The following is a 14668-nucleotide window of genomic DNA, read 5'->3' as shown; positions in this document are numbered from 1 at the left end:
CCACCAAGACCATCAGGCAATCATTAGCCATAACAGGTTATGGGAGCCGCTCACCCACCACAGTCCCGTTACTAACACCACGAACTCTACGTTCAACTGGGCGAGAGAATATCGGCACTGGACCTTGGATGATTGGAGATGGGTCGCCTGGTCTGATGAGCACCCTTTCCAGTTATTTTGAGCGGAAAGCTGCACGAAGTCATGTCAACAAGGAACTGTTTAGGTAGGTGGACGGTCGGTAATGGTCTGGGGCAGGCCTGTTCAACTGGCACACGTTGGTACCTCTGGTACGTCTAGACACATCTCTAAACCGTCCAGGTTACGTATCCATCCTTGCAGACAATCTGCATCCTTTCATGGTCCTCTTGCACCCACAGGGCAATGGACTCTTTCAGCAGGACAATGCGCCTCTCCACAGAGCCGTGGTGACTAGAACATGATTCGAAGAGATTTTACAGATTCTGCAGATTTTACCGCCATCGAATTGCCTCCCTGTTCACTGGACGTGAACCCTGTGGAGCATCTTTGGGATGCTGTGGAAAGGTCCGTTCCAGCTTTCGATCCTCCACCCACGAATGCGAAGGAATTATGGACAGCGGTGCTGCAAGCGTGGATGGAAATACCTGTGGAACGCTTTCGTGAACTAGTGGACTCAATGCTTCGCCGCGTGACTGCCCCAATCGGGGCGAAAGGTGAGCCTACCCGTTACTAGGTTGGTACCCCATGATTTCTGTCCTCTCAGTGTAGTTGGTCTCAACTAGCTTTCCTGGCATCCCCGTGGTGATATTCTGGATTGTCCTGGAGCCAGATGACGTCGTCAGCATGTGTAATCTGTTAATCCGGGATTATAACTATTACTATATTTTTGAAAAGAATTCCATATTTTTGTGCGTTTCATTAAATTGGATCGAGTGTCCAATTGGTACGGATGGATAGGCATTTTCCTTGTTTAACAGCACGCGCTTTCAACTACATTTTGATGAGTCTATTAGAAGCCTTCACTCTAGCGTTATGCATGGAGCCTACAACTTTCATTAAGCCATCGACATCGCTGCAGATTTCCTGACATGAGGAAGTACTGAAGTCCTTTTGACGACTGCAACACCGAAGTATGGTTGTCTTTTACGTGAAAGTTCCACCTGTGTCTGCTGTCAATATCCCAAGGGTTCAGCTTAACGACTCGCCACACAATAAACATCTTCTCTTGGGGCAATTAATAACACTTTAATGACTGAAGGCCAACAGGTGGTGCCAGTCTGTGGGAAAAAGGAAACTCTCAAATGCAGTTCTAATTTATTTCCTGCCATTGTACATCGTGACTTCGGGAGAATATTTTGAAGCCATTTTTGTAATCAGCAAAAACAATGCCTTAAAAAAAAAGTCTTAGTCGAATTAATTGTAACTTTAATACGGATTTAACCTATGAAAAGAACACCGAATCTGAATTCCATTAATGAAAATTGATCTATTTAAGCACATAAAAATAAAAGCATAGAAAAAGAAAATTAAAAACTTCAAAGAGAATTCTAAAGAAAGAACACTTTAAAACTCTATCAAAAGAAAAGTTTGATTTTATTGTTTAAAAACAGCAAAATTGCACGAGGGCTGTTCAATAAACAATGACAATATTTTTCTTCACAACATATACTGGTGTGCAAAACTTAAGGACCAACACTATTTCTAAAGGTTACAACAACAAAATCTTTACTTAAGGTAGTTTTTACTGATGAAAGTAGATTCAGTCTCAGCAGCAATTCTGGACGTCAGCTGATATGGCGAGAGGTTGTCACACGGCAAGAGATTATCACCCCGCAAACATCACTGAAAGGGATCGATATGGCGGTCGAGGTGTTCTAGCCTCGGGAGGCGTTATCTTGGATGGACGTACACAACTCCAGATACTGGAAGGCGGTGGTAATGTAATCGGTGCACGCTTCTGTACTGAGATAATCCTTCCCCATGTGCGTCTGTTCCGAGGTGTCATTGGCCCCGAGTTCGTGTTTATGGATGATAACGCCACACCCCATCGCACTGCAGCTGTTGATATGCTTTTGGAAAGTGAAGACACCGTTCGTATGGATTGGCCTGCCCGTTCCTTCGAACACATATGGGATGCTCTGGGGAGACGCCTAGTGGCACGTCCACACCAACAAGAAAATGTTCACCAGCTGAAGATGGTGCTGACAGAAGAATGGACGATGTTACCACAAGAACTTATCAACAACATTGTTCTAAGTATAGACAAGCTGTGGAAAGCCTGCATCGACATTAGGGGTGGCCATATCTCCTACTGAAGACCATCTCTTCCCTTTGTTCCATCTTTGGCAGTGATGCATCTGTATCATGGCAGCCAGTGCTCTGTTGCCGTTTTTCAATAAAGTCCCTCGGTACCGTTTTGTTTCCGTTGTTGTGTCGGTGTTGTTTCCTTCATCATTTCTGTTTCTCACGAGGTTCCTTTGGTATGCTTTTCCCATATCCAGGCCACTCCTATGAGAAGCTACAGGTGAAAACATGATTCGTCCTTAAATTTTGCACACCAGTGTACTTTATTAATCATCCCCATTTTGCCCTCGTGGGTGGTATAATCACCGTCCCCCCCACGCCTAGTGGAAAAGACCTGAGTTCGAGTCGCGTCGATGACGTGAGGAATTTTTATGGTCCTTTTTCACAGCGAGAATGAGTTAATGGGGTTCAGGCAAGGGTAGCATGGTTTCATCTAACAAACAGAAAATCGACCTCAGAACACACTCAACAGAGATATTATATACGGATCAATATGAGCTTAGTCGTCGATGCTCTTAAAATCCTACCACAATAACAAAAACAACAATAACATCCATATTTTTATGAACTTTTCAAAACAATCATCCATTTGATGAAATCCACTTATTCCAACGTTCTACCATTCTTCAAAAACCCAGTGAAAGCCATCTTTTGATATGCATTTGAGAATTTTCCCCGACGTCTTTACAACTTCTTCTGACCACTGGAAACGTTTTTCTCCCAGCTCCTTCTTTGACTTTGGAAATAAAAAGCAAACGATGAGTGCAAGGTCAGGGCTGTTGGTCGGATGAGGAACACGTTTGTCATTAATGCTGGTAAAGTGCTCGATGACAGTACGCGCAATGCGGTCTCGCATTGTCGTGATGCAGCATCCATCCACCTGCGTGCAGTTGTAGTCATTTGCGAAGAATGTGATCCCGCAAAGTGTGCAGCACAGTTCTGCAGTAAGGTCCTGTGACAGTCATATGACGTTGCACTGGTAAACTGTTCCTTGAATATCAAAAAACAGGAATGGCTTCAACTGATATTTTCTTAAGATGGAAACAAAATCTTAGAGTAGAAAACAGTTCCCCGCTAAGGTCACACCATGTTCACGAGTCAACTGAACAGTTGCTATGTGATGCAGTTTGGTTTGGTCCTAAATTCCGCAGCTGAGCTAGAAATAGCAAGCAGCACGGTTGCTCGTAAAAATTTATGACCATTCTGTATTGAACAGCCCTCCTATTATCTATGTTGTTTTTACACCGATATTATATATTTAAAACCATGTATCAACAGATACATTTTCTTGCATTAACTACTCATGCAATTTTCCCTTTAACAGAGTGAGAAAGAACTCTTGGAAAGAACTCTGCTCTCAAGAAACAAAATTACTTTTAACGAAATAATTTAATTTATAGAACAATGTTTGGAATCAATACAAAGAGAACATTTTTTATTTTTACTTTTTTTTGTTTGTGGATTTTAACTTAAAGTATGAAATACAAATTTAAACGTACAAGTAATGGACAAAAAAAAATGGAAACACCAAGGTTTGTGGAAAGCGTTAGGTTTATGCTAAACAGCAGCGACTACATGCCACTGACAAAGGTATGAAGCATGCAAAATATTAAAAAAACATTATGTCCAGAACGCCATACAGCTGGTTATAACGATCGAGTTGCGCTTCACAAGCCACCCATCAAACCTAACAACGCACGTTCATGTCCAGTGATGCAAAGAGCACGAGCAGTGGATTCCTGAGCAGTGGAGGAATGCGATATGGTCCGACGAATCCTCCTATACTTCCTCGTGGTAATGTTTGCATAAACTGATTCTGTCAGAAGGCAGGGTTGATGCCAGTCGCTATTTAACGATGACCTTATTGATCATCTTCATCCAGTGGTCACTCATTTCTTTCACGAAGAGTGCTGTCTTTCAGGCTAACAATTCTCCAATCTACAGAGTACAGGTGGTGACCCTGTGGTTTGAGAGGCATGAGACTGAACTTTTCACATAGCCATCGCAATTATCAGATCTAAATCCGATAGTCTATCTATGGGTTTGGAACAACGTCTGAGGCATCATTTTCCATCTCAATCGAACAAGAAGAAATGGATCCCGTTTCTTGGGGGCAAATAGACGTTTCCCTCCTGCTGGCACTCAGATACTGGTAGACTCTATGGCACGACTGACGTATGCACTGGACTCACGTTGCGCTCCAACACCATACTATTTGACGTTACTTTCCATTTTTTTGTCCATTACCTGTAACATGATTTCATTTTGAGAAATATGAAAGCGTAATAAGAATTATTAATCTTCATTTTTTGTTTGGCCTTTCTATAAATTTCTCGTGACTTAACAATGAAAATGTTGTTCAAGTGGGGTGTCTTACCTGGTACTCGGTGTAGTACTGCGAAGGGGGAAGGATGCCAACCAGCAACAGGTGAAGGAAGGCCATCACTCCTCCGAGGGATATGCAAACCCCCAACCTCAGGGGGAGAAGCAGATAAACCATATACGTGTAGAGAAGCATCCACGAGACCGAATCACTGGGCATGCGTGGCACACTGTACAAGCTGACGTCACAGACGATGTGACCCAGCTGGATTAGCCAGGCCGCGTACGGGACGAAAGCCCACACGCTCTTGTTAACCTTCCTGAGTCTCCGCAGCACCAGGAACACACCGCAGAAGACCAAAACGAACACGAGGAAGGCGACCTGAGGGGCGTCCATCAGCGAGAACGTGCACGAGTAGAACACCAGCAGCGCGATGTCCACGAGGATCACCACGTACAACAGGGTCTTCGAGTTCCCTCGCTTCTCGCGACTGTAGAAGAGTCTGTAGAGCGCTTCCGCTTCCGGGTCGGCGAAAGCGAACTGGATGCATTGCGGCAGAAACCACTGGAGGCCACTGCGGTCGATTTTCAATTCCACATTTCCCCTTCTCAGGGAAGATTCGGTGTCCCTGTCGACCTCCTCCACGCATTTAGACACAGTAGCGCCGTCTAGCGACGCCTTTCCATGTTCCACATCGACGTGGTTCACGACCATGTTGACAGTTTATTCGTCACGACGACAAATCATGGTAGACGGCAGCAGTCAGTCCCGTCACTTGACCCATGGCACCGCAAACCCTGAAAGATACAATCGATAAACAGAGTTGAGCCCGGCGTGAGAATAATTGCAACTATTAAATACACTTCACTGTCATACAGGACCAATCCATTATAAGCCCAGTTCCTTCCCACAGCTAACACAGTGCTCAGCAAGACGTGGAAGGACTTTGCTTGGTACGAGCTTCTAAAAATAGTGGCAGTTAATAAGACATAAAGCTATTCGAAAAAATTCCCATCACGTAGGATAACATGAGTTGAGGGAGAGTTATTTACACCGTCCATGATGAAACTCAAAATACAGTCGAAACGTGATGGGATATTCGTAAGCGAAATTTTCCCATTTTGGTAAAGTGACTGGCAAAGGAACCCTGTTTTTTGGAAGTTAAAATGTGTTGGAAGATGACTAGTTGCATTGCCGAATTCATCTATCGTAGTACAAAGAAATAATGGTAATTGAAAGTGATATTGCGTGCTTTTTATGAGTAATATTTGAGAGAGAGAGAGAGAGATTTGTAATCAACACCTAAACACCGAACCAGAAAGATTTTTCTATCTACGAGTTCGTACTTCGGACGAGTGTAGCAAATCCCGTGTCTAAAATGCAATCCCACCGGAGCACCCTACTCAGAAAGGGACATCATTGACGCCATAAAACACCAGGTAAAAGCTTCTGAAGTTTGACATCTTGGTAGTATAAAATACAACTTCGTATTTCTCATCTCGTTCAGCACGCTACCAAAGAAATCTTTCTTGCACTCAAAACTCTCCAAGCCAGAAACCAAAAATGTGAAATAATATCGATTAATAGAACCCGAAAACTTGATATCACCATTCACTGGTTACCGCCACAAATTCCAAACCGTCTGGTGGCAATGCTCTTTGAAAGAATCGATGCTATCGATAATATTTCGCTAATTAAGGACAAAGATTGGGCACATGTCCTTAATAATAAAAAGAAAATAAAGATCGAGCTAAATGAAAATGCAAAAATTGAAAACATTCCTTATGTTATCAAGGTTCAACGAATGACAGGAACAGTCGTCGTTCCAGGAAGACCACCATCTTGTTTCCGATGCAAGAAACTAGGTCACCTTAGAAAGGAACGTCAGGTGCTCAAATGCGAAAAGTGCTACAAAATAGAACACGTAAGCGATGACTGCCCTGGAAGCACATACGCATCCATGTTCAATCATAAAAATATATGGACCAACAAAACACGATCAGAGAAGTCGTCCACCCGAAACACACAACTATTGCTGCCGGTGACACGAACTTCATTGAAGATGTCCACAAAGACCAAGAAAGGCTAAAGTAAAAATCAACGCCATTATTTACCAATTAAACAATGCAACTTAACTGATGCTTTTAGAGTGGTATTTCCAAGGAAAAGAGAATGCACTCACTTCTCCCCAACCAACGTCTCCAGGCTTCATAGAATTTACTTCCCCGCACATATGGCGATTCCGTTAATGCATTTCACGAACCTTCATCGTATAGTGGTCATCACAGTGTTCATGTAGCACTAACCCAAAGACAATGCAAAGAAGAAACCTTCATAAACAGAAAATAACCATTGTGGAAATTTAACCAGCGGCTAATAACGAGAAACAATTTGCAAAAGAAATCGAAAACATTTTATTTGAGATAAACACAGTAGACAACCCAATTTCAGCCTGGCATATCTTTAAATTAGAAGTGAGAAATCAGCAATTAAAACAGGCAAATCAAAAACACTCGCAAGCAAGAGAAAAAAGGAGATCTTCGACAAAATAAACTGGCCATAGTCGAATTAAAAGAAAAATTAAAACAAATAGAAATGGAGGAGATTGAAGGGGGATGACTAAGGGCGAGAATCAAAACGATTGAGAATGATGAAGGAAAAGCAAATTCTGCATACTTATTGGAAATGGACAGATGCAAAAAGAGAAGTATTTCGACCATTAAACGGGAAGGAAATAAAAGGAGACAAAGACCTCATCAGAACATTCCACAACCACTACAGTCAATCATTTATGCAAAAAAAAAAAGTAAGAAATCGGACACAGAAGAAATGCTGTCGTTCATGAAACAACTATCAGCAGAAAACGCAGCAGCAACAGACAAACCCATAACAGTCGAACCAATGAGACGAACAACAATTTACCATGATATAGAAGCAGGGAGACTCGGACTGAACAATGTCCACTTGAAAACTTCATTCAGTGAGCCAAAATCCCGGAGAGAGCATACAAAGACAAGAAAGTATGGAGCGCCTATGTTCCGTTTTACGCGCAGAAAGATATGCTAAACAGATTTATATGCACCTTCCAGAGAACCACCAAACGGACACCAAACATGTTCAACTATCACGAGCAGTACTACCACCACCACAACACGGGGGAATCGAAGGAGGAATCAAATTGTCACCCGTTCTAAATAATGGTTTTAAATTACCAATGAGGCAGACAATTAAAACCTTCTTCTATAAAGTACACCACGCCTACCCACTCATAAAAATGTGGGCCGCTGCTAAAGGCATACCGGTGGCAACCCAGCCAAATTCCACTTCTGCAATGAACCAGAGACACTCTAACACCTCATGCTTTACTGCAAGGTGGCATCTGAAATTTGGAAAAACAGCAAAACCACTGTTCACAGAAAGCCCCACCACTAACGAGAGTATCCTGTTGTGGCTCAAACTAGGAAAAATAAAAATTGTCATTCACATGATGTACACCATCTAGACCTACAGATGGGACTGCACATATGGAAGAGAAGATGCTCCAGACATCTTGACAAAACTGAACACATATATGAAAGAAACAATCACAGACTCGGTATACAGAAAACAGAAAGAAGAGCAATGGGTAGAAGAGGGACTGGGAAAAATAGAAGCTGGAAGGCTCCACATTATACTAATCCAAAAGAAACTTGTCACTCGGGTAACGAACTGAAAAACCCTTCATAGGACTGTAGATAGACAGTGTAGTACAAATGATAAATTGTTGGAAGTCAAGAGAAGAATAAATTTCGGATGGACAGCATTCAGGAAATACGAGTATAATCACATACTGAGCAGCAATATCCCAATTTGTTTGAAACTTAAAATAATGGACCAAAGTATACTCTCCATCATGACTTATGGATGTGAAACTTGGGCACTCACCTAAAAGAATGGAAGACAACAACGGAGGCGGACAGATGAAATTCATGAGTTCGTGAGTCGTAAATGGATGGCCACTGCACAAAACAGAAGGAGCCTGAAAGTTGTTGGACAGGCCTTCATCCTGCAGTGGTTCGAAAATGGCTGATAATGATGATGATGCCCGGTTGGACTTGTGAGGATATCTACCTGGGAACACCGGGTATAGTTAGCTTTTTACTAGTTAGTACTATTAATAAAACTTTACAGTTGTCATGGAATTGCCGCTTCATACCATGTAAATAAACTCTTAATGGGGCAGTTATTGCAATGTATAGCTGTAAATAAGTAAATTAATTGGTAATAGATTGATTGCTGATGCAGCAAAAATGAAGAAACTTGCATATTCACAAATGAACTTCGCATTATCGTAAATTATGATGCTAATGGAATTTCTTTGTGGAATTGAACGAAGCAATCACTATCATATATTGATACCTCCTGTTAAATTAATCTAAGGCAGATTTAAATTGCAAAATGGAGAGCGGAATAATTACGAAACGTTTAGATCCAGTGAATGCCACAGTGAGTGATTGCATTACCATTTATGGTAATGATTTAAAGAGCGAACTGTAGCAAACGCACGACCTGATGGTCGCCAACACATTTTATCAAAACGATAAATCAACACGTTCACTAGAGTAGAGTATAAAAATGTTTGAAAGTGAGATCGCGAGAAGTAATATTAACTCTATGATATAACGATTATTGGAGTACAGCAAGTTAGCATGACGATTTTATTGGTTTGGAACATCTACATCCACCATAATCGATTAGTCTTTGCGATCTGAGAACAGGACAGTTGTATTTGAGCAGATTGGGCAGAAAACTGTATTTATTGAAAATCTGTCGAACCACGTGAAAGTGTAATCATTTGAAGCTTAAAATACTTTGATCAATGTCCGAAGAGGATTTCTTTAATATGTGGTCGTGTGATTTTCACCATTTTCTCAAGGGTAAGAGGACACTGATTCCTTTTAAAGTGAAACTTCTTTAGGCGCTCCCCAGGCAGTTTTCACTTGGGAGTAATCTGCGTCCGTGGAATGACAAAAATCGCAACGAAAATGCGACACGAGATCAGTACCGGTACAGCGCGGCCACGGTGTAACTCGCACGCGTTTACATTTTGAATCGCTCTATCTCAGCTTCTAGCAGTCCAATTTTAAAAATTCAAAAAACAAAATATTTCTTTCATCATTCTCTTGTAGTTCATAAAACATTTATAATTGATGATGCCGAAGACTAATAGTGAGCGTTGTAAGGAGTGTAGAGCACATATACGTGCAATGCGACCACCGAAACCATTTCCATTGAGTACAAAAGAGATATCTGTAAAACTTTGTAAAACAATTGTAAAATATTAAACTACTGTAACATTGAAATAATAAACGTTTCAAAAGATTCTTAAGACGTTTCACTTAACTTCCGCTATGCGTGCTCTGCGCGCGCCCAAATTTTTTTTATGTACACGAGTGAGCGCAATATTTGTACCTCTAAGGCTGACACAAAGCTCGTTAAAGGATAAACATGGTTTTAATTTTTAACGAAATATTCCTTTCATCGCTAAACGCCTACAAAGACCTTTAAGGAGGGACCACAAAAGCCTCCGCTTCTTCCTCCGCGAGCAACCACCGTGCAACCTTCCCCTGTACGTGAATTCTGTCTCTGAGGCTGCTGCCAAAACATCGGACAACAGATTTCATCTGCCACCAGTTTCTTCTCGAGTAAACCCAGCTAAACTTCACATTTTCCACATTCCGTTTTCTTCGATGATTCTGGTAATGGGTTTCGGCTCCCCCGTAATTAAACCGCCCTTCCCGGGTTCGTAATCACACCACGGCAGGGCTAACGAGGCCGAGCGACAATTCCTTTCAATTCCAGAATCCCCATTTTAATTCCGTTTCGGTCGCCCTAAATGGCGATATTCGGCCGCTCACTGGGAAGTTGTTTGGTGGTGAGGGGGGGGGGGGAGGTGGTTGCTAGGCAACGGTTTGTTCGCTTCGGAAGAAGTACGTGTTGGAAGGCTGTTCATTACTTTGCCGGATTCTTGATAGAATGAAAAAAATCGAAACGAGAGAGAGAGAGAGAGAGAGAGAGAGAGAGGGTGAGAGAATGTTCACAATTAATCCAGTTAGAGGAAGGGCAGTTGAATTTCTGTGTTCAAGAATTCCATTAAGGGCCGAAACTGAGTGTATAGGTCATCGCCTCCTGTCGTATGATGGATCAACATAATTCATCCGCGATCACGAGATTGAACATTCTCGAGGTCATCACCAAATGGTAGACTTTTTTGATCTTAGCTATCCGTGGTCGTCCTTTTTTTTTTTTTTTTTTTTGTGGCCGTCCCTTTTCTGTCGACTACTCTGTACTCGGCGCACCATTTATATTAAAAATTCCTCGGTGAAAATACAACGATATATGCATAGCGTACCAATACAGTATGAAGTAATGGCACGGTTGCATATAATGCAACTACTTAACAACCAAAGAATAACGTTTAAAGCTGGAATTAAATTTTTTTGTTAGACGAATATAATAGGTGACAAAAAAAAGCACCCAACAAAATATCTAACTAAAGAATAACTTTCAGGGGTTCCTTCCTAACACACCTTGAAAATTTGTTAAAATTTTCTCAGTCAATACTAAGCGAGACATACTTGGGAACCTCATCTGACTTCACAAGCTGTTCTTGGTAGGTTTAACAGTAAATGGATCGTTTAATTTTTTGCATTTCTGCTGGGATCGGCGAATTCGGCTAAGTTGCATTTCATCAATCTTTAATTAATGCCGATAAAAAGTGCGGTTATATCTCTTAGCCAATCCATGAAGGCCTTTACAGATCGACCCAAGGGTTTTGCTTTGTGTCCCACACATTGGTAAGGATAAAGCAAAGCACAACTGATGAAACTCAACCCATCAGCTCATCTGGAGTATGATTAATAAATTACCAGTGCATGGGAAATAAGACATACCATAGAGAGTCTGTTCGTTGCTAGTTCTTTTCAGAGAAGTTTCGGACCATGTCCAATCATTGATTTTCCAGTTTTCCTTCTCTTTTCTTTTTTAAGTGGTGTTCTCCAAGACTCAACGTAACTTCTAAAGGATTGCCCTCTCCATTCGGGCTTGTAGTTAGCCGATCTCAGGCGAAGTGAGTAGGGTCCCTCCCCACCCATGAGTTATTTCAGGTTTTTCAGCATGTAAATCGGCCCGTAAATATCCACACTTCTACAAACATACTAACAATGGCGTAGTACGGTTTAAGTACGTGATGCACCTAAAAAAATCAACAGCAATAACTTTCTTCCGGTACAGATTATACCATACTAATAATGTCAGTCTGCATAATTCGAGGAAGTCTAGTTTGTACAACTGCGTGGTGCTGTTTAGGGGAAAATTCCATGGAATCTATCCTCAAATGGAAAAGTAAAAACAAGTTTATACACGAGCTGATCCAGTTTCCTCCTAGGGATCCCCAACAGGTTCGGCTGGTGGTAGGCCAATGAAAATCGTTTTAAAGTGCAGCTCGAAATGCAAAGTGTATTGGATTTCTCCATAATGCCACTCAAATCTCAAAATACACCATTTATATTGTGTGATGGAAGAGATGGGCAGATGCTGGAATTGTTCTCCGGAGACCGAAAATAGTTTTCATCACTTCAAGTTTCTAGTAAGCAATGTACTAGATATTCTACTCTTAGATCTTGCACGTGAGGATATGGCCATGGTTACTAAAAGTCTCACCATTGGTAAGGATAAAGCAAAGTTGTCTCCACCTTACCACTCATCTCAATTGTTCTAATTATTCGCTATACGATTCCATTTGCTCCAAATGTATAATAGACCACATATATCCCCTCTGATATTTCTTGTCAGAGACTTTCTAAACCGGAATTTTTTCTTTTTGTCTTTCTTTCTTTTTTTTCTTTCTCGCTATTTCTATCAACTTCAATGATCACTTTGACTTCCTCTCTTTTAAACTCGACTTTCTCCAGCTCAACTTTTCTAACAGTGAGGTAACTTTCCTTGGCGGTTTTTATGATTCACATGTGGCGCCAATTTTCTATTGAAAATTGAGGCTTTTTATTATTAGTAATGTCTTTGCACAACCTGTTCATTTATTGAAAATCTCTCCAACCACGTGAAAGTATAATGGAAACAATGGAAAGAAATTTTATAGCCTCCCGTTAAAGGCCATTCGTCAGCTTATTCCGTATACTTTCCACCCAAATAATTCGTGGTGCCGACTGCATGTGTAAGTAGTGCGTTTCTTACGACATGGTTTGTTGATGAGAATGGGCTGATATTGTAGCGTGAAATTCCACCACATCCTAGTGAGTGACTTTGATCCGCCTGTAGAAATTCTCTTTACTCTAAAATAGCAGACAGCCTTGTCACGCATCACATTCGTTTGATCTTTTCCTCGTCAACAATCCTTCAAAGTACAGAATCAACGTTTCTTGTCTTCTATACACCTCAGATCATAACTGGCAACGGTCATTTATCCAATGGAGATTCCCTCTCTCTCTCTCTCTCTCTCTCTCTCTCTCTCTCTCTCTCTCACCAGCTTGTGGAGACCCCCCTGAATCCAAGATTCTCTCATAATTATGACATTTCCTCTTTTACTGTAACTGGATAGGTGCGATTGCACGATGCCTTATTTACTTTTAGCTTCAGAAATTTCTTTTGGTGATGAGGGGCCAAGAAAATGCTCCAGGAACTAACGAGGATACATAATGCTGAATTCGGCAAGAAATTCGTCCTCTGATGTCTTTATTCCATACCTTTATGTGAAGCAACCATATGGTGGTCATCTGCCGCTACGACACATTTCGATAAGTTCCTTAGGCTTGAACACTAGCTCCTGATATGGCTCAACCGGCGGAATAGCAACGAATACACTATTTCTAAGGCCCAACTCTACACCAATCTCAAAGTTACCCCATAGAAAGAACAGATTGTGGCAGCTAACCGTCTTGCATTGGCCAGGAAAATCACAGGACGCATCAACGCCCCGATATCACAGATCTCATGAAAACTCCCAGAATTACCGGGAGAAGCTTATTAAACCCCAAGCTCCCGCTCAGAAACAGTCTCAACAACCTCAAAGGGCCGAGATGCATGTTTCCCGGAAACACGGTAGATTTGATTAACTGTCTAGTCATTGATCTGCGAGGTGATCTGATTGAGGTGTATAAGGCTTTGAATGGTTTGAGCAAGCGCAATGCTGATGGGATTCTTCCTCTTGCCGGGATTAATTGCCTGAGGGGACATAAATTCAAATTGAGGAAAGACAGTTGTACAAATGTGTTCTACAAATGTGCGGAAATTTGCCTTTAGCCAGCGGGTGGTTGATTGCTGGAACAAACTTCCATCTGTCGTTGTGGAAGTTGACAGCTTAAATAAGTGCGGCAAGGCAGAACTAGACAAACATTTGGAGCGAATGGATGGGTGGAATGCGAAGGGTTTTTTTTTTTTTTTTATTGGCTGATGCTGTATAAGCTTGCTTTCTTGCATCATATGCCTCTGCTAATGTTAATGCTAATATGCACGTTGGTTTGATGCTAATCTCCATAAATTCTGCCAGTAGAATGCATACAGATGTCTGAAATAAATGGACACATACACAAGTTTATCGTTTGGACCTCAAAGACACCAGTTGAAGAAAATCCACATGACAAAGCTACCCACGACAGGATAAATATAAATTAAATTAAATAAAGCCATCGAATATATCGTGATGTTCTCCTATATGGGCTTGCTTCCTTGCATCATAAACTGTACTAATATTAATACCACTGGTAAACTGGGTGATTTCTATTCGTCTTTTCCTTGGTTGGATTACTGCTCTAAATCTTTCGATCCTGTGGAAATCCATCACGCCTCATTCTATCCTAAAGTCAGTACGTTTGTTTTACCCTAGTGATCATTAAATACGGCCGTGAGACCAATAGCAAATAAGTACCATGAGAGAGAATTGCAAAGAAAACTTTGAAGAGAGAGTTCAAGAGTGCATGAAACTGCTCAGAGATAAACAGGTGGCTCTCGAAAACCGAGAGTGGAAATTATTAGGTCCAGGATTTCCAACAAACCTGCTTAGGACAC

At 41.5% G+C, this 14668-nt stretch overlaps 1 protein-coding gene across 3 annotated transcripts in view; it reads right to left on the bottom strand.

The window, feature by feature from the left end:
- LOC150077672 (adenylate cyclase type 3-like) overlaps positions 1 to 14668 on the bottom strand; it is a 376378-nt gene that overhangs the window by 251042 nt on the left and 110668 nt on the right. For all 3 annotated transcript variants that reach the window (XM_090384272.1, XM_090384271.1, XM_090384273.1), the window contains exon 2: positions 4661 to 5403. In XM_090384272.1, the coding sequence (XP_090240398.1) occupies positions 4661 to 5320 (660 nt within the window). In that variant the 5' untranslated portion in view covers positions 5321 to 5403. The remainder of the gene's footprint in view (positions 1 to 4660; positions 5404 to 14668) is intronic.

The sequence above is a fragment of the Mastigoproctus giganteus genome, chromosome 11, assembly GCF_048544385.1.
Source record: "Mastigoproctus giganteus isolate SK-2022 chromosome 11, ASM4854438v1, whole genome shotgun sequence".
NCBI classification, from domain to species: Eukaryota; Metazoa; Arthropoda; class Arachnida; order Uropygi; family Thelyphonidae; genus Mastigoproctus; species Mastigoproctus giganteus.
This window is presented reverse-complemented; position numbering and strand designations above follow the sequence as displayed.